The sequence below is a fragment of the Xenopus tropicalis genome, chromosome 4 (assembly GCF_000004195.4).
Source record: "Xenopus tropicalis strain Nigerian chromosome 4, UCB_Xtro_10.0, whole genome shotgun sequence".
Lineage (NCBI taxonomy): Eukaryota > Metazoa > Chordata > Amphibia > Anura > Pipidae > Xenopus > Xenopus tropicalis.
The window spans coordinates 141,842,535-141,865,605 of NC_030680.2; the positions used below are offsets into that span (position 1 = coordinate 141,842,535).

At 46.6% G+C, this 23,071-nt stretch overlaps 1 protein-coding gene across 2 annotated transcripts in view; it reads left to right on the forward strand.

Moving 5' to 3' along the window:
* Positions 1-22,062, forward strand: part of frmd4b (FERM domain containing 4B) — a 138,653-nt gene extending 116,591 nt beyond the window's left edge. For both annotated transcript variants that reach the window (XM_004914154.4, XM_002940515.5), the window contains exons 12-23: positions 6,764-6,840; positions 7,876-8,014; positions 9,802-9,937; positions 12,224-12,357; positions 12,448-12,564; positions 13,657-13,885; positions 14,833-14,889; positions 15,629-15,764; positions 16,867-16,986; positions 17,707-18,512; positions 19,965-20,088; positions 21,284-22,062. In XM_004914154.4, coding sequence (XP_004914211.1) covers positions 6,764-6,840; positions 7,876-8,014; positions 9,802-9,937; positions 12,224-12,357; positions 12,448-12,564; positions 13,657-13,885; positions 14,833-14,889; positions 15,629-15,764; positions 16,867-16,986; positions 17,707-18,512; positions 19,965-20,088; positions 21,284-21,407 — 2,199 coding nt within the window. In that variant the 3' untranslated portion in view covers positions 21,408-22,062. The remainder of the gene's footprint in view (positions 1-6,763; positions 6,841-7,875; positions 8,015-9,801; positions 9,938-12,223; positions 12,358-12,447; positions 12,565-13,656; positions 13,886-14,832; positions 14,890-15,628; positions 15,765-16,866; positions 16,987-17,706; positions 18,513-19,964; positions 20,089-21,283) is intronic.
* The last annotated feature ends 1,009 nt before the right edge of the window (positions 22,063-23,071 follow it).

The window sequence follows — 23,071 nt, forward strand, 5'->3', positions numbered from 1 at the left end:
TTCATTCTCTCTTCCAGTACAATCAGCTAATTCCTGCCTCATGTTCCTCTGTGTTGCCTGTGCTCTCCGGCATGATAAGTTCATTATAAAGCGGGGAATATTACAACATCAGACTTATTTTTGGGTTTATGCCAAATGGCCACTTTAAAGGGAAACGACTCATAGCGAACCCTTTCCCCTACGTGACTTATTCGGTGCGTTGCGCCAGGGTGCGCTTCTGCTTTTAGCTCTGCCCTGTGCCACTTATTTCCTCCGAAGTCACAATCTGTGTAACAATCCCACCCCAGGCATTCATTGGTCATGTACACCCGTGCCCCGTGACACCACGCCAGCGAGAGGGGCCAGTGCACCAGTGTGTAAATTCTTACACCAAATAAGGCTGCTCGGCATGTATGTGGGTTGTGTCAGTATGTACAACTATGGAGATTTTATGCTTGAGTTGCTTAGAGCTAGTAAACAAGGAATAACCTGTGCCAGCATTACCCAACCCAGCCAGTCACGTGGGGTTGTAGTAGGATGTGTCCCTCCTTTCATGCTCATTACCTTTTGCAGGGAGGGGAAAACAGAGCCAATAGCTCTTGATTATGATGGAATATTTAAGGTCCCCATACACGGGCCGCTTCTAGCTGCCGATATCGGTCCCTTAGACCAATTCGGCAGCTAATCGGCCCGTGTATGTGGACTACCGACGGGCTTGCCTGACCAATATCTGGCCTGAAATCGGTCAGATCTCGATCGGGCAGGTTAGAAAATCTAGTCGGATCGTGGACTGCATTGGCTCATTGATGCGGTCCCTGGACCGACTTTGCCTATGCCCCTGGGCCAAATGATCGAATTAGCCTGAATTCCCCCGATATCGCCCACCCGTAGGTTGGGATATCGGGAGAAGATCTGCTCACTTGGCAACATCGCCAGGCGAGTGGATCTTAAGGTGTATGGGCACCTTAAGGGTGAAGACGCACGGAGCTACTTAGTAGCAGCTACTTGTCCAGGCTAGAAAATCTGAGAATTGCCTCTGCTAAAACACACGTAGAGACAGTTATCAGTAAATAATCAGCATTGGGTACTTTAGTAGGACCTTGTCCAGACAGTGCAGTTGGCTCTCCCTGTGATTTACTAAGCCGTTCTACATTGTACTTTCTCCACACTTTCTCCTGTGTGTTTAGTCTGCTGGCTCCCCGGGGTTCCGCATTAGTTATTCTGACACAAGGAGCTAGATAACAGCTGTATTGTGTAACGTAGTATTAGCCGGGCCCTGAGTAATCTGCTGCCATGTAGTATGTTCTGTAACCTTCCACACTCCCACTGTGCATTACCTTTTATCAGCAGTCTGGGAGGGAATGACTCACGAATTGGGCCCTGCCAGAACCCCCCATCTACTTGATCCAGTGCATCATTTCCTTGAATACTAATCAGTAGCCTCAAGTTTCTTTTGTTATTAAGTAACTGACTAATTAGGGATGATCCTTTGTTCCTCCATGGCACAGGTAACTGAGATACACAGGCATCTAGTTATATCTATGGACTCATGGGTGCTGTGAATGGGTTAACTTCCCTTAACTTATGCTTTTGTGAGATTGTTTAAAAGCCAAAAATTCAGTTTCATGGGTTACAACCCTCATCAGGTGTCGGCATTTGGATCAGTGCCGCAAGTAATAGTGATCAGCGTGTGTCGTTGCCCCTAAGGTAAAAAGTGCAGACGAGCTCAGATGTTCAGACAGAAACACAAACAGAATGACACAAAGCCACTCACACTGACACGTGTACACAGTGACTAATATCCCACCATGGGTGGGGGGGAGCTGAATGGGGGGTCCCAAAGACCATCTGAAACCCATTACAGGCAGTTTGGCTCCAGGTGATTATTCCCCGGGAGCCAAAAAGAGTCAGAAATAAAAGTTCAGTATTTTACCCCTAAATGACCAAGGTCATTATACACATAACCTTGTCAAATATATCTTTCTAAGTGATGTCATCAGTAATGGATAATGATGTCACTGTGAAACTGGAGCAGCTTTGTGCCGTTATATGGACATTGAGCAGTTTGGAGATGGTCATACAGTTCAGAGGTCACCATGCTAGCTCCTGTTTTGTGCACCCATGGGCTTGGCCATATTGGGTACGATACAATCTTTTGGCCTCCAGATTAATAACTGGATCATGCTGTTAAGCTTTGGGATTCGTTGGGCGAGGACTTCATCAACGCACCATCATCGTCTTCAACCAATGAGCTTTTCCAACCTGTGTGATAGGTATTTGACTGATGTTCAATCTGATATTGGTTAGGCAGGCCATCGGGATGGCTTCATGTACAGCACTATAAGCTGCTGGTTTCCGGAGGGGTCCGTGTAGTCTTGGACTGGCAATCTGTGGATTCTGGCAAATGCCAGACGGGCTGCTGTAAGATGCCATAGACAGTCACTATTTAGTTGGGCCTCTGTGTACCTGGAATGTAAGGGCCTATTTTGACTGCCCACCTTAATATAGCCCTTATATAGGTTCTAGGAAAAGAGGGAAAGCCTGACAGTGCCAAACTCTACAGTTCCCAGAACCAATTGTGCACCTTGGAAGTGTATTTCAAGTGGAATTAGGGATAAGACAGGCAGGGCTACTTAGTAGCAGCTACTTGTCACAGCTACTAAACACCAGAAAATCCCCTGCCATAGACAATACTGAGAATTGCCTCTGCTAAAAGACACGTAGAGACAATTATCAGTAAATGATCAGCATTGTCTGTTCTAGTAGCTGCTACTAGTAGCTCTGTGTGTCTTCACCCTTAAGGTGCCCATACTCTTTCAGATCCACTCGTTTGGCAATATCGCCAAGCGAGCGGATCTTCTCCCGATATCCCCCTGCTACGGGTCGACGATATTGGGAGAATCCAGGCTAATTCAATCCCTGGGGCTAAACGATCGAATTATAAGGATGGGTATAGGAAAAGTCGGTCCGGGGACCGCATCAATGAGCCGATGCGGTCCCCGATCCGACTAGATTTTTTAACCTGCCCGATATCGGTCGGGCAGGCCCGTCAGTAGTGCCCATACACGGCCCGATTAGCTGCCGACCGGTCTAAGGGACCAATATCGGCAGCTAGAATTGGTCCGTGTATGGGGACCTTTAGGCCAATGACACTTGGACATTTTAACCAGTGCTGATGCCGACTATGGTTGAAAGGAACCCGTGGGGCCATCACTGCTCCTCTGTAATGGCGAGGGCCCTGACTGACGCACACTCCGTGTCACCTGACAGTTGCAGGCAGTTTCGTCGGGGACATATTGCCTAATATTAGCCCTTATCATAGCGTAACTCCTGGGTCACCATCCGTTGTGGTGAGAAACTGGCCTGAGATCAGCCGCTGCCGTCATGAGAATGAGGAAATTGAATTAAACTGAGCTATTTTGGGAAAAAAATGTGGTTTTTATGAATTTGCCAGTTCATCCTGACTATAGGGAGGGCTTACTGGGCGTTTTGCCGGATAAAAGTTGTAGTTCAACGACAGCATGGGAGGGGAAGGTCGGACCTGTAATGAGATGATATCACCATCACTAGGGCTTAGTAAATATCCCAGGTGGCCGTCCCGGATATCCAGCGGAACATGGCTGTGCTTCTAGGTATGAAACATGGATCAGACCGGTTTAAATCCCAAGAAAACCTGCAATCTCACATGCCGGGAATGCATTCACTCATTAGTCACAGAGTGATACAGAGGTGACGAGGCAGGTGAGGGCGTGGCCTTAGCACAGCTCCACCCACTCATTCCAATATCAGCTCTGACTCTTTACTGTAGTATTCGACTTCAGCGGATATGTTTATATATTGTCTTTATTTGTAATATTTTTAGAAATATATGTTCATTACAACATTAGTAATAATCATTAGGCAATTAACTCATAGCTAGGTGTGTCTGTGTATGGTATTTGAATCAGTTAAAACCTTATTACAATTATTATTACAATTGTCTCTCATATTATAGCAGGGCTAGCCGTATCCATGGGGCTGCATTGGGAAACCTCCAGGTGCCTGCTGAGAGTTACAGGGCGTTAGAAAGTGACTCATGGTGGCTGCCATCTTGCACCTGTGTTTAAAGTGGGCTCGTCTGGCAGTCACACAGGCACTGCATTGGCCAGTTTAGTGCCCTGTACACTGGGATAATCCAGTTGGTTGGGCCCTGTGCCAACAATTGTTTCATTATGGGGAGAGGGCTGCATCAACACAATGGTATTTTCTAATCTGGCTATTAATTGGCCAGATATAAATACGGAGGACGCCATACACACTGGCCAATAAGCTGCTGACTCAGCCCAGTGGAGCCAAGTCAGCAGCTTTTATCAGCCTGTGTATGGTCAGCTTTACTGAGATCAGCACAATGAAATAGGACCCAGGCCCAGACTGGCAATCTGTGGGTTCTGGCAAATGCCAGAGGGGCTGCAATAAGACGCCATAGACAGTCACTATTTAGTGGGTTGGGGGCAGTGACGTAACTATAGAGGAAGCAGACCCCACAGTCACATGGGGGCCCAGGACCTGCTTCCCCTATAGCTGTAAAGAAATCCCCATCCCCTGCCTCCCCAGGGGTTGTAGGGTTTGAAGTGTGTGCTCCTTTTTGGTGATGTGCCCCTTTAAATCGTTTTTGTTTTTTTGTTTTTTTTGCAGAGGGCCCAGTTCAGTCTAATTACACCACTGGCTTGTTGGGGGCTGTTTGGGCCTCTGTGTACTTGAAATGCCAGGGACTATTTTGAATCCCAGTCTGGGTTTGAGCAAACCCCACAATTGTTTTGGGCCAGGGGAATAAGGGGCTTGGTGGGGAAGACGTACAGAAAGGCCATAGGTTTGAAAAGGAGCCAGTGTTGGGGGGCCTTAGGCTCCTGAAGAGCCGCCACTGGATCCCTAGTAAAGCTGGCCATAGATACCCAGGTATGATGGGGCAGTTTGGTTTCAACCTTACTTTAACCATAAGAGAGAAGACACACGGAGCTACTAGTAGCAGCTACTTGTCACAGCTACTAAAATAAACAATGCTGATCATTTACTGATAATTGTCTCTACGTGTGTTTTAGCAGAGGCAATTGTCTGTCTATGGCAGGGGATTTTCTGGAGTTTATCAGCCGTGACAAGTAGCTGCTACTAAGTAGCTCTGTGTGTCTTCACCCTAAGGGCAGGGGTAAACGGGTTGATTAGTCACACCACAACAAATCTCCCTTGTCTCGGGCGTCTAATCTCCCCACAATGCCATCCCACCGGCTAGAATGTAAATCTCTGGTGGGATGGCATGCGCGGCGCGGAGATTTGCCGAAGTTGCCTTGAGAGGAAACTTCGGGCGACTTAGGCAAATAGCGGCGCTGCGTAGGCCATCCCACCGGAGATTTATATTCTAGCTGGTGGGATGGCATTGCGGGGAGATTAGTCGCCCGCGACAACGAAGATTTGACGCATGGCGACTAATCTCTTCGTGTGTCACTGCCCTAAAAGGGCCAATTTTGAGTCAAAGAATCAGGAAATGGCCTCTTGTGGTCCCCAAATACCTGCCGTAATTTATAAATAAAAGGATATAAAAACAAAAGGACTGCACAAGCAGCATGACCTATATAAACAGCATTCCCTAGGGAGAATAGGCAGTGTCCTGTAGAGCTTGCAGTCTAACAGGAGTTTTTCAGCTGTTATCAAGAGATCCCCTGTTGCTGTTAGGGGAAATGCAGATAGGGAGGCGAGTATATTCCCTGCATAGATTCCTTTCTAGAAGAAAAAGCAGCAGGAAAAGCAAAATGTTGAGAGAAGGAGGTGTGGGGTTCAGCGCTGAGCTCTCGCCTTACGGACTCCCTTATCAGTGCAAAGTGGGTGGGAGCTGTCATACTAGTGATGTCACGAGTGTGTCACAAGTGGGCGGGGCAGGGCAGGGACACAGGAGTTTCACCTAGTGCTGTCTCAGTGCTGACAGGAGGCTGGGGGAAGTGGCCAGCAGTGCAGAGCCTGGGAGGATTGTACAATGGGGAGCTAATCCTGGGCACAGTAAGTACGGAGTGGGCTGTAGGGGGGGAACTGGCGGCTCTAATCCCTCTGCCTTTAACAATGAGACCCTTTTGTTTTTTGGACACAGTCAGAGAGCCAGGGGTCCTTCATAGGGTTACGGATAGAGGTTACACACATTCATCTGGGGGCTGTTTAGTTAGTGAATAATAAAAGGCTATAGGAGTTATGCAGTTGTGTTATAGTCAGCTGGGTCTGAAAAAGGACCCATAGCCTTACTAATTCCTCTGGGATCCACAGCAAGAGAAGCAGCAGTGTTACCCGGCAGCTATGGGGCATGTAGGCAGAAGTGCCCTGTGCTGGGTATTAACTCATCTGCCCCCCTGTCTGTGTGTGTGTATGTGCTGACAAATGGATCGGAAATGTTCTGTTACACAGATTCATTAGCAGGTATATTACTGTATGTACAATTACCCAATTCCACACTTGTTACACGCTACACGGATTAGCATGGGTTTAGCTCTTAATCCTTTGCCTCTGTGTCGGTAACCGGTAACATGAGGGCACTTCAAAGGATCCCCGCTTTGAATTCAATGTCATTTGAGCAGTTATTGTGCAAAACAAGAGGCTTTCTGCCTGCCTGCATCCATTGGACTACAACTCCCAGAATTCTCTGCCGGTAACCTGCATTCAGCAGCAGCTGCGTGCCTATAGGTCACTAGTGCAGAGAATATTGTGGGGGTTTGGTGGTTGTAATACAGCTGATTAATGGTGACAATTTTATCTCCCTCCCCTCCAGTTATTTCAGTGGAAGCAGCTGGAAAACCTGTACTTCAGAGAGAAGAAATTTGCCGTGGAAGTGCACGATCCCCGTAGGTGAGTAAGTGGTGCATTCCTGGTGCAACAGGTTTTGTGCGAGGGCAGAACAGGAAATACACGCTCTCGTCTCACACCTTTGGGTCCTGCCCTGGTCTCGCTGCTCTGCAAACACCGTCTCACTGCCTCCTTATCAGCCGCCCGTGCTCCCTCCGTGGCGCAATGTTACTGTTTGGTTTTACTATAGCATTACAATAGGGGACCAGGAGCAACTCCATTGCAGCTTTAAGAAGAGTCCAAAGGAATTTGCTTTACCCCAATGAAACCAATAATATAAATGTTCTAATGTTGTTTGCCACTATAGATTTATTGAGTGTCATTTGCTTCCCTCTAACTGGGAAGAACTGCTACTCCCAGAATTCTTAGCTAGCCGAGGCATGGCTATCATATCAGTCATTACTAGAATACCTCGAGGCTAATGAGAAGACTTCTGGTGCTTGATCAGCCTCTTCTACCGAGGGACTCTGCACCACCACTGACAAAGTTAGACCCAGTGCAGTAATCCATAACGCCCTATCAGATCTTGGCTTTCATTACCCAGACTGCTATGAATCTATAAAAAATAAATGCTCTTGGCTACTGGTTTGTGACCTTGTTATAGATCCCCTGAAGGGCATTTGTTCATCTTACATATTATTGTCATATCCATTAGCACCAGGATGAGATTCTCAGGCTGTTGCTGAACTACTCCACCATTTAACTCTCCGTTTATTTGATCCATATCTTAATCTTACTGTATTATATATTAATCATATATTCCCAATTAACAGGGATATAGGGTTGGGTTCCCTGGCTCTTCTGCAAGGTATTCTTGCAGACCAGGGGGTCCCCTGCTTTCATTTCTGCACCCACAGGAGCAATCTAGGACTATGCAAGGGGGGTTTTAGGGGGCTTATGGGTGCGCACAGAGGAATTTCAGTACTTTCCTTCAGCCCCCCACAAGCGCAGTGTCTGCTCTCCCTATAGTTACACTAGAAGCAGATTTCCTAGTGCCCCCCATCACTCAAACCCCACATCATCCTTTTATTATTTCAGAATCTCCGTGTCAAGAAGAACCTTCGGGCAGAGCAGCCTCGTCGTTCAGACCTGGTATGCGAGCAACTCCCTCATCAAATCCATATGGGTGATGGCAATTAGTCAGCACCAGTTCTACTTGGACAGAAAGCAGAGCAAGGTACGACCCATGCACCGAGCCTGGCTCACATTCCACAGTTTGTTTGGGGGATGTTTGGGTTAACCAGAGAGTTCACCTTCCCCAGTTTCTAGCAAAATATAGATAAGGAGCAAACTTGCAGTTGGTTGCTAGGTTGGCCATAGAAACCAGCCATAGTTAAAAAGAACGAGAGAAGGACAGTTCTGACTACGTATTAAAAATAGGCGACTTCCATCTGTATCTAACAAATAGATAATTTAAAGGGGAATTTCTGTTTTATTATGAGAGTCAGGTAGCCAGACAGGCCATTGCACTGCTACAAACACAAGACAGTTTTGTTTATTTGGATTGCTTTTGTCCGGGCAAAGCCTACATTGTGCATTTAAATCACAAGGAAATAAACAGTTTGGTGTCTGAGAAGCATTTCACTGGGCCCATTTGCCCTGCGGGGAGTCGCAGCCATTGTATGGGAAACGCGGGTGTTTATTAGCAGGGAGCTGTCGATCCTCGCTGCCGGGATAGCAGCCCATTAGGATTTTTCACACCTCCGCTGTTTATCCAGGCAGCCTGGGAAGCTCGTTAGTGCATTCCTGCAGGGACGGCCCGCTGCACGGGAAGGGGCAACCGCTCTAGAACCTGTCAGCCTCAGCTGGGACTTCTGGCTCGGGGTTCGAGGCAGCTACAAACCCAACTTGACAGAAAAACGTGTGTCGTCACCCTGGCTGAGCATGCTGGGAGTTATAGTTCACAAGCATCCCTGGTCATGCATTGTGCAACTCAGGGGGGATCCCAGCCAGTGTGACTCCACAGAGCAGCCATTTTAGGCAGCAAGAAAGTGCGCCAAGATGTATAGTAAGGCAAGATGGTGATAGTGTAAGGGGCTATAACTATAATAGAATGTGTATAGTAATGCAAGATGTTGATAGTGTAAGGGGCTATAACTATAATAGAATGTGTATAGTAATGCAAGATGGTGATAGTGTAAGGGGTTGTAACTATAAGAGAATGTGTATAGTAAGGCAAGATGGTAGGAGTGGAAGGGGCTGTCAAATTGGTGATAGTGAAAGGGGCTGTAAGTGTAAGAGTATGTGTATAGTTAGGCAATATGGTGGATAGTGGAAGGGGCTGTAAGTGTAAGAGAATGTGTATAGTAAGGCAGTATGGTGGATAGTGGAAGGGGCTGTAGCTATAAGAGCATGTATATAGTAAGGCAAGATGGTAGTAGTGGAAGGAGCTGTCAAATTGGTGATAGTGGAAAGGGGCTGTAAGTGTAAGAGTATGTGTATAGTAAGGCAATATGGTGGATAGTGGAAGGGGCTGTAAGTGTAAGAGTATGTGTATAGTTAGGCAAATTGGTGATAGTGGAAAGGGGCTGTAAGTGTAAGAGTATGTGTATAGTTAGGCAATATGGTGGATAGTGGAAGGGGCTGTAAGTGTAAGAGAATGTGTATAGTAAGGCAATATGGTGGATAGTGAAAGGGTCTGTAAGTTAAATATATATATGTAGTTATAGTTCAGCAGCAGGTTGGGTATCCTTGCTCCATATAAATAACAAAATGCCTTTGTCTGTAGGTTCATGTGGGGGGGCAGGGTGACTCCTTATGGAACTGCAGCCCCCCCACACCAGCTGTTGGTTCATTTAACCCTCCCTTGTCCCACTTGGACATAACTTTCAACAACTGCTGGAGATTGTCAGGCTCTGCAGTCTGTAGGGAAAGTGACTTGAATGCCACTAATTATACCATCCGTCGTCATTGGCTTGGCCATAAAGAAACTGATATATCTGCCTTGTTATTGCTCTCCCACAGGCAAAAATCCCAAGTGCAAAAAGCCTGGACGATATCGCCATGGAACTGACCGAAGCCGGGACTACTAAAGTGGCTAGGATAGTGGAAGGAAAAAACCCACTGATCATGGCAAGCAGCGGCAGCCTGATCTCTTCAGGTACCATTATCCCCTATAGTGTGTTTAATCCTATATATCAGGGCTGTCCAACTGGCGGCCCTCGGGCCGCATGCGGCCCGCGACCCCCCTCTGTGTGGCCCCCCACCTGTCTGGCTGCTTTGATGACTTACATTTGTGTATTACCTTTAAATGGTATCAGTATTGAGATTAACTGCCCCCCTGCATTGCTCACACCTCAGATTCAGGCTATAATCCCCCTGTATTGTTTAATCATATAATCCCCTGTGTTGTTCACACCTTTTAATGCCTTCATTGTTTTCCCCCTGCAGTGTTCACACCTCAGGCTCAGGCTGTAATCACTCCCATTGTTCCCCTGTTCACACCTCAGACATTCCCTCTGACACATCCAGCATTGTGTCACTGTATGCTGCCTGTGTGTGCAATAGGGCAGGCATAGTATGGAACACATAGGCAGGGGTGGGCAGGAATAGTATGGCACACATAGGCAGGGGTGGGCAGGAATAGTATGGCACACATAGGCAGGGGTGGGCAGGAATAGTATGGCACGCATAGGCAGGGGTGGGCAGGAATAGTGTGGCACACATAGGCAGGGGGGCAGGCATAGTATGGCACATATAGGCAGGGGAGGGCAAGCATAGTATGGCACACATAGGCAGGGGAGGGCAAGCATAGTATGGCACACATAGGCAGGGGGGCAGGCATAGTATGGCACATATAGGCAGGGGAGGGCAAGCATAGTATGGCACACATAGGCAGGGGAGGGCAAGCATAGTATGGCACACATAGGCAGGGGGGCAGGCATAGTATGGCACATGTAGGCAGGGGAGGGCAAGCATAGTATGGCACACATAGGCAGGGGGGGCAGGCATAGTATGGCACACATAGGCAGGGGGGCAGGCATAGTATGGCACATATAGGCAGGGGAGGGCAAGCATAGTATGGCACACATAGGCAGGGGAGGGCAAGCATAGTATGGCACACATAGGCAGGGGGGGGCAGGCATAGTATGGCACACATAGGCGGGGGGGCAGGCATAGTATGGCACATATAGGCAGGGGAGGGCAAGCATAATATGGCACACATAGGCAGGGGAGGGCAAGCATAGTATGGCATACATAGGCAAGGGAGGGCAGGCAGAGTATGGCACACACAGGAGGGGTAGGGCAAGCAGTACTCTGCCTGCTCTATGCCTCCCCTATGCTGCCTGTGTGTGCCATACTCTGCCTTCCCTATGCTGTCTGTGTGTGCCATACTCTGCCTTCCCTATGCTGCCTGTGGAAGGTGAACCTGGCAGGGGTTTGTTCCTGGAGTTTGGCATTTGGAAATAGTCATTATATGGTCCCCAAGGGGTGTAATTATATGCTGGGGGGTTGCTGTGCTATCCACAGAAGAGGAGGAGGCATATTGATTTAAGTGTATGACATAATATAATTCTTTCATATATAAATGAAGGGTGATATCCCTTCAGTGAGCACCAACCATTGGGTTTTTGCTGTGTTGCCACCATTAATGTGGGGATGGTCTTAAAAGCTCTTGTGATAGCATGGGTGTAGTTTGAAGTGGGTGTGGTTTTAAAAAGGGGAGTGGTCAAAACTGGCTTCCATTATCGGCCCTCCACCATGTAGGCAAGAAAAATTCCGGCCCTCGGTACCACAGAAGTTGGACAGCACTGCTATATATTATATGTCAGGAGAGCCAAGTAATAAGGGACATAATGAAAAGAGATATATCTGCAGTAATTACCCCCCATAATAGGGCAATATAAGTGCACAAGAAATATAAAACTATTATATTATGAAAAATGGAATGTGTTGGGAAATAACTGCTCTTTAGTCAAGGGATGGGGCATAAAGAGGGTGGGATTAAGAACTTGCAGATCATTGGGTGGTCATTGGAGGAGGGCCCAAGACCCGTGGATATGAGCAGATTTTTTAGACATTATGAAATAGGTATGTATAGAATAAACCTGTAGCCAATCAGAGTACGTTAACACTTTACAGGGCTAGAGTGAGTAGCCAATCGGAGGACATTAACACTTTACAGGGCTAGAGCAAGTAGCTAACCAGAGGACTAGAATGTTCACATGTGAGCAACCAATAAGAACAGCAACAGTATGTGTGTAATTGCCTACTAATACCTCTAGCTGTGCCAGTTATAGCCCAGTATAGTTTTATTATGGGAAATGTTCCAGCTAATATATGGATCTGGCTGGGTCTGTAAACAGAATACATTTGATTTTCTGGCATCTCATTGCATGTGGCTTATAGACCATGTTCTAATAAAGTGGCTTATTTTATGTAACAGGTTCCCAAGATTCCGAAATCAGCGAAGAACAGCGAATGGAGAAAATCCAGGAGCTAAAGAAGAAAGAGGAGGCGCTACAGAACATCCTGCTGAAAAAGATTGAAGAGCTGAAGAAAATATGCCTGCGGGAAGCTGTAAGTCATTCCTAGGGCCCCCCCTGACATTTACCCTTTGCCCTTAGAGTACCCCCTGGGCTAATCAATGGGCTGTTGTTCTGCTCACAGGAGCTGACCGGAAAGCTTCCTACTGAATATCCGCTTAATCCCGGGGAGAAGCCCCCCAATGTCCGAAGACGAATGGGTGCAACGTTCAAATTGAATGACATACTTCACACAGATGAGGTAAGTACCCTGCGTGCTCCTCTTCTTCACTTCCAGTCACAGGGGAAGGGCGGGGAGGATAAACCCAGGCTGTTCTGCTGGAGCTTTTAACACTGTAGGTGAGCAGAAACAAAAAAAAATTTTACCCCCTGATGTAACAAGATATTGTCATGGAACTTCTCAGTGACTTATAATATCCTTTTAATTTACAGTAGGGGGAGTGATACTCAGAGTTCCCTGTATAACTCCTCCTGCAGCCTTGTGCCTTTATATGGGCACAGAACCCCTCAGTGACTGCTAATATCCTTATCATTTACAGTAGGGGGTACATTATCCCTTATAATACATGAGTGATACTCAGAGTTCCCTGTATAACTCAGCCTGCAGCCTTGTGCCTTTATATGGGCACAGAACCCCTCAGTGACTGCTAATATCCTTATCATTTACAGTAGGGGGTACATTATCCCTTATAATACATGAGTGATACTCAGAGTTCTCTGTATAACTCAGCCTGCAGCCTTGTGCCTTTATATGGGCATAGAACCCCTCAGTGACTGCTAATATCCTTATCATTTACAGTAGGGGGTACATTATCCCTTATAATACATGAGTGATACTCAGAGTTCCCTGTATAACTCAGCCTGCAGCCTTGTGCCTTTATATGGGCACAGAACCCCTCAGTGACTGCTAATATCCTTATCATTTACAGTAGGGGGTACATTATCCCTTATAATACATGAGTGATACTCAGAGTTCCCTGTATAACTCAGCCTACAGCCTTGTGCCTTTATATGGGCATAGAACCCCTCAGTGACTGCTAATATCCTTATCATTTACAGTAGGGGGTACATTATCCCTTATAATACATGAGTGATACTCAGAGTTCCCTGTATAACTCAGCCTGCAGCCTAGTGCCTTTATATGGCCACAGAACCCCTCAGTGACTGCTAATATCCTTATCATTTACAGTAGGGGGTACATTATCCCTTATAATACATGAGTGATACTCAGTGACTGCTAATATCCTGGGATCTGTAGCTCCCCAGGTTGACCCGTCTGTACTACCGCTTTTCTCTAATAATGAGCTCCCCAACATTCCCATGTGTTTTATAGGATCCTGCTTTACAAGAGCTGGAACGCAAATTCCTCATTCAGCAACAACTGGTCGAAGCCACCAAGAAATTGGCCACCGAGCCAGATTTAAGCAAAAATGTGAAAAGGAAAAGGAAGCAGGACTACAGCGACTCCATCAAGAAGCTCCAAGAACTTGAAAGTACCATCAACGAATTCAGAGTCAAGAGTGGGAAAACTCCCACCAAGAGGGCATCTATGATCTTGCAAGGTAAAGATCTTGGCACATACGCACCTCCGTACACTGTATGGCCAAAGGTATACAGACACACACACTTGCCCCAGTCCAACATCTCATTCCCAAACCCAAGGGGATTAATATGAAGTTGAATGCTAAACCAGTCTCTACACTTCTGGGAAGGCTTCCACTAGATATTGGTGGGATTTGCTTCAGTTTGTATGTAATAGTTGGGCACTGATTGGGTTGGGCACTGATTGGGTTGGGTACTGATTGGGTTGGGCACTGATTTTGGAGACCAGGCCTGGCTGGGGATTATCCAACAGGTGGGTTGGAGGGGTTAGGGCTGTGTGCAGGCCAGTCAAGTTCTTCCTCTCCCAGTTCTTTGAACCAGTTCTTTATAGGTTACAGAGCAATTGGAAACTATGGCAGCTGGAAGGCAGCGGGAACTTATTATCTTGGGTTGTTAGATTGGTGCACCCAGTACAAACCCCATTGCTGCATCGCCCTAGGGCTGTGTTTTTACCAAAATGTCTGCCCCCTGGTAGGGCCTGGAGAAGTGTCTGGGGCAGGCTCAACTTGAAAGCCACTTCAGGGTGGCAGCTTATATGCTCTCTTAGCTTATTATGAAGATCAAATAGATCCTACAGTTCTATACATTGGTGGAATAATGACTGATATACAGCAATGTATTCCTATATGTATAACTTGTTATGAGCTAACGGGGGGTCCCTCATCAAAGGTTCCACCTTCAAGGTGGGCTTGAACCAAAAAAACACACTGCCCTAGGATGACTGGAGGTTCCAATATCTACATTTTTCCTATTCTGTAGAGCCATGTATTGATCTGGAAAACATAGGGGTTGAGCAATACTGTGGTGCAGTAGCTAATGGCTTCGATCATTCTAAATATTATGTTTAATTACTCACAGCATTTATAACATGTTCCTGTGATAAAGTTCTTATTTCATATTATTACAGACGATATCATCCCATCTGAAACCAGCTCCTTGTCAGATACAACTACACTGGAAGATGGTAGGTCTCCCATTCACCAATATAAGACTATGTATATAGGCACAATAAAAATTATTCTACAATTAACCTTTGGGCGCTTGTGTAATAATAGAAAAAGGTTCTGCAACCATTCAATATAATAATAAAAATGTATTGGGTTAAGGTTTTGGGCAGGGATTGGCTTTGGGTCGGTGGGGCTTGTTGGGTTTTTTCGCCAGTGTCCCACTGGCCCAGTCTGGCCCAGTATCAATCAGTGTATATGTTACCTCCAACTGTGACTCTGACTCCAACAGTCACACCAGTAACAAATTATGGAAAGATCCCTTATACAGACAACCCTCAGGTTCCGAGCATTCTGTGCCTACCTGTACTGGAAAGGGTGTCATTCCCTCAGAAAGTATTTATGGTGAAATCTATTCCGTTCTGACTTGCTCGGGAGAAGTTCTTACATATTCATTTGAGAATGTTCCGAGCACTTTTCGGATAACGTAAGCCGGATTTTATCTAGAGGTCGGTTATAGATTTCAGTTCCCAGGGTATGGGAGTAACTACTGAAAAGTCACCTTTCCCATTTGTCATGTATAGATTGAGCTCAGAGTGGGTTTTGTCTGAGTAATATTTGCAGAGTTCTCTGAGCTTGTGGTATTTTAAGCTTGATAAACACCAGGGTTTGGCATGGAGGTGCCTGAACTTTAGGGCATTTTTCCCGCATATGTTAAGCATTAACTCTGATAACACTGCCTGTCTGTCCATTCACCAGATGAATCACAGCTTCCCCAAGGTCAGAGGCTGCATAACTCGCCCAATGTGCACCTTACCAAGTCCATAGGTGGAGACAAGAGCCTCGCCAGGAAATTTTCCCTCAATGAGCAATTGTCGGAGATGCGGGTTACAAGGTAGGGCCCAGCGAGATTTTTCTGGCCTCGATTTTAGAAGCCCATTCTGTGTGTATGTGTTGCTCTGAGTGTGTTGGATACAGGGATAGTGCTGCCATGAGCAGTGGCCTAACTATAGCGGTCGCAGGGAGGCCCAGACCACGGGGTTGGCTTCCTCTATAGCAGGGGTCCCCAACCTTTCTTACTCGTGAGCCACAGTCAAATGTAAAAAGACTTGGAGAGCAACACAAGCATCATAAAAGTTCATGGAGGAGCCAATTAAGGGCTGTGATTGGCTATTAGGGGCCTCTATGCACCCTATTAGCTTACAGGGGGCTTTATTTGGTAGGAAATATTGTTTTTATTCATCCAAAACATGCATCCAAAAAATAACTACCTGGTTTGGGGGCACTGAGAGCAACATCCAAGGGGTTGGGGAGCAACATGTTGCCCCTGAGCCACTGGTTGGGGATCACTGCTCTATAGCTTTAGTGAACCCTGGGACCAGATGAGATGGGGGGATGTTACGGAAGGGCAGGAAAGGGGGCTGGGAGGGGTGGGTATAGGTTGCGTTGCACACTGGACCCCTCCAAAGATATTTTTGCTGGGGGGCCCTGTGCAGTCTATGAATCTCGTCTTAGGCAGCATAAGCCTAACAGCAACGTTCCTGGTAACGTCAAGTGTCAAAATTCTGATTTTTAAATCAGAATTTCAGCTCTTTAATGCAGAGAGTGCTATTGCGATATGGCCCCCCTTGCACCGTTCCGATGCCCAGAAAGGTAACTGTGGGGTGCAAGAAGGGGGCAGCATCACAGGAGCCGCCTCAGGGCGCCTAAGGGACCAGGAACGCCCCTGTTTGGATTTAGCTAGTGAGAAGCACCATCAGTCCTACCAGAATTATGCTTGGCCCAGTTCGTGCTGAACTGCCGGGGGCTGTCTTTTTCTCTGAGATTTCCATGAATTTCCGAGAGTCAAGAACATTCATGTTGTAGGTGTGGGTGAAACGTAAACAACTGCAAATGTATAAAAAAGCATTACATCAGCCAAAAAATGTTTTTTTGTGTGGTCCCCCTGAAGTCATTTAAGATATTATTTTTCATTTGTCATTATTTTATATTAACAGAGAACCATCTTCAACGCACAGCAGCCCATACAAAACCCAGGAGCGGAAGCCACACGGAGGCAGAAGCATGCCGTCCACACCTGTGCTGACTCGCAACGCCTTCAGCAGCAGCCATCTCCAGTGAGTCCGGGCTTGTGTAGCTTTACTTCTGGCAGGGACAAAAAGATCTTCTAAAGCTGAAACTGGAATCCTTTAGGGTTAGCGGAGCTTCCAGGTGTATATATCACAACAAAAAAGCATTCTCCATAATTCTTACCTCAACTGACCTTCCAGCTGAGCCTTCAGGTGTATCTACAACAACAAATTGGATTTCTCCCCAGATCTCCACCATAACGGACCTAGAGGCTGAGCCCCCCCTGCCACTGTTCCAAACCCCTACAGGGCCTACACAGTTTGGGAACCACTGGTTATTCTAGCCTTTACCTGGGCCACCAGAGATGGTGTGTGCCTATAGCTTTACCATGGGTTGCTAGGGCTGCCACCTCGCCTCTCCGGGAACTCCGGGCAGGAAGGCGGGGCGTGATGTCACAGGGGTGGGGTGTGATGTCACAGGAGCGGCCACACCATCACGGGGCTGGGGCTATGACTCGCCGATTGGCCAATCGCTGCATCAGTCTTAAATAATTCTGTCCGGTTATCCAAATTGGGAAACCGGCAGGTAGTTTTGACCCGGACAGCCAAAACCGGACAGGTGGCGACCCTATGGGTTGCTTCTCTAGTAATCATCATATATGTATGCATCATATATGTAGCCAAATACTGAGTTAGTATGCGATGATTTGGCTGTCTGTTAGAATTGGATATGTCTCTGTGGTTATTTAATTGCTGTTTTCTCATTAGGAACGAGGGCACGCCTCAGTACAACCGGCAGCGCCGGGGCAGCTTGGAATCCCACACACCCATCCTTTCGGACGCTGTGGATGGAACGCCGGCATTCTCCATCTCCAAGAGTCAGCGGAGCAACAGCACGGAGGTGTTAGACGACGGTTCCTCCTGTACCAGCCAGTCAAGCTCTGAATATTATTCCACTCCTCCAAAGCACAACCCCTGTTACACGACACAGACCCTCGACAACCGCTCAAGAGACAGGCGGAGGCACAAGAGACAGAACTTCTCCGCTGCCAATTCAGGGAGCATGCCCAATCTGGCACACAGGGACGCCAGGAACAGCATGTACCAAACAGCTCAAAACCAGCCTGCTTCCAGCTACTTAATTCCTGGATATTCCCCTTACCCAGAGACTGACCCCTACTACAATGGAGGGTACATTTATGAGAACGATACGGAGGGGCAATATAGTGTAAATCCCTCCTACCGCTCATCGGCTCACTATGGATATGATCAGTACCGGGACGTAAGATATGATGGAGATCAGTACATATCCTCCCAGAACCCCTATGCAACAATGAGGCACCCAAGGAAAAACCCAGTGGCCAAGACAACAGAGCAGATAGCCAAAAACATTAAAAAGGCCATTGTGGAAGAGCATCTCAGGGGCTGGTACCAGAGAGCCTCTTATCAGAAGGATGTTGGCCAAGGACTGCAGGGCTTTATGGAGGGGGATCGGGGATCACAGCGGAGTTTATGCTTCGGCTCAATGCACGTCCCTTCCTCTCCCAGCACTCGAGCTCCTTCCTGCGCCTCAGGTAGGCTTTAAAGGGAAAACAAACCCTGTTTATAATAGCCTGTACATTTACTTTGTTATACATTTTTATTAACAGCCATGTTTATATGAGCAATAGCAGAGTAGCCATGACTTTTGTGTCTTCAAATTATAAGAAAAGGGAGACCCCTGCTGGCCAAGTGGTGAAAATCATTTTATGACTATAGGGGAATTTATTTCTCATGAATACAGAGCTGCCTCCTCCTTTTAGACTGTAATCCCTCTCTAACTCTAGGTCAGCGATTCTATGGACTCTCCATGTTCGATATATATACAATTCTGTTGGGCAGCGCTGCGGAGTTTTATAACTACACTTAATGTTTGGGAGCATAGAATAACACTGTCCTACCGAGATGAAAACCAATGTGTTTTCTAAATCAAGTCAGTGTTTACTGTTACTCTAGTAATGTCTCAGTAATATTACCTCTTATTGATGTTTTACTTCTTGAGGTTTCACTCAAGTCCTATTGTTTGAATGGGACCTAAAATGCCTCTGGTGAATGCTGTTCCACGTTTAAAATAACTGAGAAAAACCATGTAGGAATTATAACTGAAATGGTAAGGTTATCTGTGATTGGTTGCCTTCGGGCCCTTGGAGGGCTGAAGCACTAACCCAGATGCTGCTGCGGCCTTAAATATACAGTAGCTACAGGGAACTAGCTACATAGGGGCCTCCCAAGCTTTTATCCAGGAGGGATTCCTTGCCCAGTTCATATCTCTCTTGCCTCTGTTATTATTATTATTATTGTTATTATATCGACTGCTTCCGTGCAATGGAGTAAATATATCATGTAGAGTATCAGAGCTAAGTGTGAATTAATGTCCACTGGATAGAGATTATATAATGGCTATAAGATAATATACACCTGAAATTATGACTCATTTATTATCAACTTAAAGGGATACTGTCATGATTTTTATGGTGTACTTTTTATTTCTGAATTACACTGTTTGTTCTGCTGATCGGCTGCTGGGGGGGGGGGAATATCACTCCAACTTGCAGCGCAGCAGTAAAGCATGACTGAAGTTTATCAGAGAACAGGTCACGTGGCTGTGGCACCCTGGGAAATATATAATGATTAGGATCTTGCCGATTTCAGGCCAGATGTCGGTCGGGCAGGCTGGTCATTTGTGCCCCTACACAGGCCGATAAGCTGCCGAATCAGTCTAAGGAACCCATATCGGTAGCTAGAATCGGCCCGTGTATGGGGACCTTTAGACTGCACCTATGTGTGTGTAAATAAGAATATCTTCCGAGCATAAAAAGATAATATTCCTATACAAGCTTTGGGCTATGGAAGGTTTTACATTACATGACAGTGTTAGAGCAGCCGCTTTTATAGACCTTGTATGTAAATAAACTGTTATTTTTGAGTCATGAATAGGATCCAGGGGTCACACACAATAAAATGTTGTTTTTTTATTCTCAATTCAGTATCTTCTTCAAGCACACTGGGAACCCGCCGGGTCCAAAACAGCGCACTGGTGTATTCGGATTATAACAGCGGATCCACCGCCCCATACACTGGATACTCTACGGCCTACAGCACCACGAGCAGGTAAGGATTGCTGTCAGACCGGCTCATCTGGTACAGAAGGGCTCAGCTCTTATTTATCTATTTACTCCTGTAAGGGGGGGGGCATGTGTTGCTATAGAAGTCATGGGAAAAAGGGGTTTTAGTCCAAGCAAGAAAATGTTTTGCATTCTTTGTCCAATACCCTCTTCTGTGGACATGGAAATAAGCCCAATAAAATGGTCTTGTCTTATCGTATATTTGCCCACTTTTCCTGCCTTGCACCAAATGCAACCACGTTGCTCCCAACTTCATATCCCACACAATTGCTGCTTTTCTTGACCTTAACCCCCATTTTATATCTTCACTGTTCTACTGACAAGCGTCAAATGAGTAAAAACCCAACTATGGCAAAGCCTACATAACGCTGAGTGTATGTGGGTAGATAAAGTTAGTCAGATCCTGAACCAACTGGTATCCATAGTAGATCTGGAAGCCAACAATCCAGAGTTGAGTTGAGTTGACCTTCTCAACGTGAATTCTCTTGGAAAGTCTTCTATATGTACTAGAGTTAACTGGAACTGTTTCTGTTAAATGAGCAAAAACCCAACTATGGCAAAGCCTACATAACGCTGGGTGTATGTGGGTAGATAAAGTTAGTCAGATCCTGAACCAACTGGTATCCATAGTAGATCTGGAAGCCAACAATCCAGAGTTGAGTTGACCTTCTCAATGTGAATTCTCTTGGAAAGTGTTCTATATGTACTAGAGTTATCTGGAACTGTTTCTGTTAAATGTAGCAAAGCCTACATAATGCTGGGTACATGTGGGTAAATAAAGTTGTTTTTTGACTGGACATTCAGGTCAGATCCTGAACCAACGTGTATCCAAAGTAGATTTGGAAGCCAACAATCCAAAGTTGAGTTGTCCTTCTCAATGTGAATTCTCTTGGAAAGTCCTTCTATATGTACTAGAGTTAACTGGAACTGTTTCTGTTAAATGAGCAAAAACCCAACTGTGGCAAAGCCTACATAATGCTGGGTACATGTGGGTAAATAAAGTTGGTTTTTGACTGGACATTTAGGTCAGATCCTGAACCAACTGGTATCCAAAGTAGATTTGGAAGCCAACAATCCAGAGTTGAGTTGACCTTCTAAAGGTCCTTCTCAATATGGATTCTCATGGAAACCCTTCTACATGTACTGGAGTTAACTGGAACTGTTTCTATTCTGGTTTTTAGGACGTACTTTGCCTACCCTGCTCAGCTGAATGAAGCGGATATTGTCCCACTGAATGAAGATATCCTTCCAATTGATCAAGAACTGCTGTGGCATGAAGATTCCAAACCAGGGACCTTAGTTTGAACCCATTTATTAGGGTGCTTTTTAGCCCTTCCACCTTACGTGCCTTGCACACACAGCCCTTTCCCAGTGCCGCCATTGGTATCTGAAAGGTCCATGTTGGGAAACATAGTACTGAGAAGGTCGGCACTGTTTGTAGCACTTGGAACTGTAGATAGCAAGCACTTTGTGACGACGGTGTAACGGATAGGGAAGGCGGAGCTTCAAAATGTGAACCTCCCCCAGGAGTTACCAAGAGTGTGTCCTAGGGCCGGACATTTCCAAGGAAGGAGCATTCATTATGAACGAGTGACGGGTCGGAGTGCTGTCAGTATTGGCCATTCAAATGAAGGATATAAAGCTCGATCAGAACGGGAAATGTCTTTTATTTATGGATTTTTTTTAAGCTTCACTTTGTTGCTTCCGAGACAACGAGCAGCAGGCCTTGTATATACGGGATATGTACATATTTTGGCACCGGTTATTTTGTATCTCCCAGCGCATTTTAAGCTTTGTATGACTTTCTTCCCACTACTCACCTTCTGTATGGATATCCTGTGGTACAACTCGGTTTTATATAATATCACAAACGCTTTTATATGGAATTTGTTAAAATCTGCTGGTCAGGTATCAAACTTCTCATATTATTTGCAATAAAATTGTTCTTGCATAGGTGTCAGTATCCTGGGTGTCGGTAATGTGCATACGTACGCCTGGGGGCACATAATCCTGCACAAATAGTTACCAATTATGCTGAAAAGGTAACAACCACTGTTCAGCATGGTTCTTGTATGGCCCGGACTGGCAATCTGTGGGTTCAGGCAAATGCCAGGGGGGCTGCTGTTAGGTGCCATAGTCACTCACTATTTATTGGGCTGGGGGGGGGGCTGTTTGGGCCTCTGGGTACTGGGAATGCCAGGGGGGCTGTAAGGTGCCATAGACAGTCACTATTTATTGGGCTGGTGGGGGGCTGTTTGTGTCTCTGGGTACTGGGAATGCCAGGGGGGCTGTAAGGTGCCACAGACAGTCACTATTTATTGGGCTGGTGGGGGGCTGTTTGTGTCTCTGGGTACTGGGAATGCCAGGGGGGCTGTAAGGTGCCACAGACAGTCACTATTTATTGGGCTGGGGGGGCTGTTTGTGCCTCTGGGTACTGGGAATGCCAGGGGGGCTGTAAGGTGCCACAGACAGTCACTATTTATTGGGCTGGGGGGCTGTTTGTGCCTCTGGGTACTGGGAATGCCAGGGGGGCTGTAAGGTGCCACAGACAGTCACTATTTATTGGGCTGGGGGGGGGGCTGTTTGTGCCTCTGGGTACTGGGAATGCCAGGGGGGCTGTAAGGTGCCACAGACAGTCACTATTTATTGGGCTGGGGGGGGCTGTTTGTGCCTCTGGGTACTGGGAATGCCAGGGGGGCTGTAAGGTGCCACAGACAGTCACTATTTATTGGGCTGGGGGGGTGTTTGTGCCACTGGGTACTGGGAATGCCAGGGGGGTGGAAGGTGCCACAGACAGTCACTATTTATTGGGCTGGGGGGGGGGCTGTTTGTGCCTCTGGGTACTGGGAATGCCAGGGGGGCTGTAAGGTGCCACAGACAGTCACTATTTATTGGGCTGGGGGGGCTGTTTGTGCCTCTGGGTACTGGGAATGCCAGGGCCTATTTTGTGTCCCAGTCCAGGCCTGGTT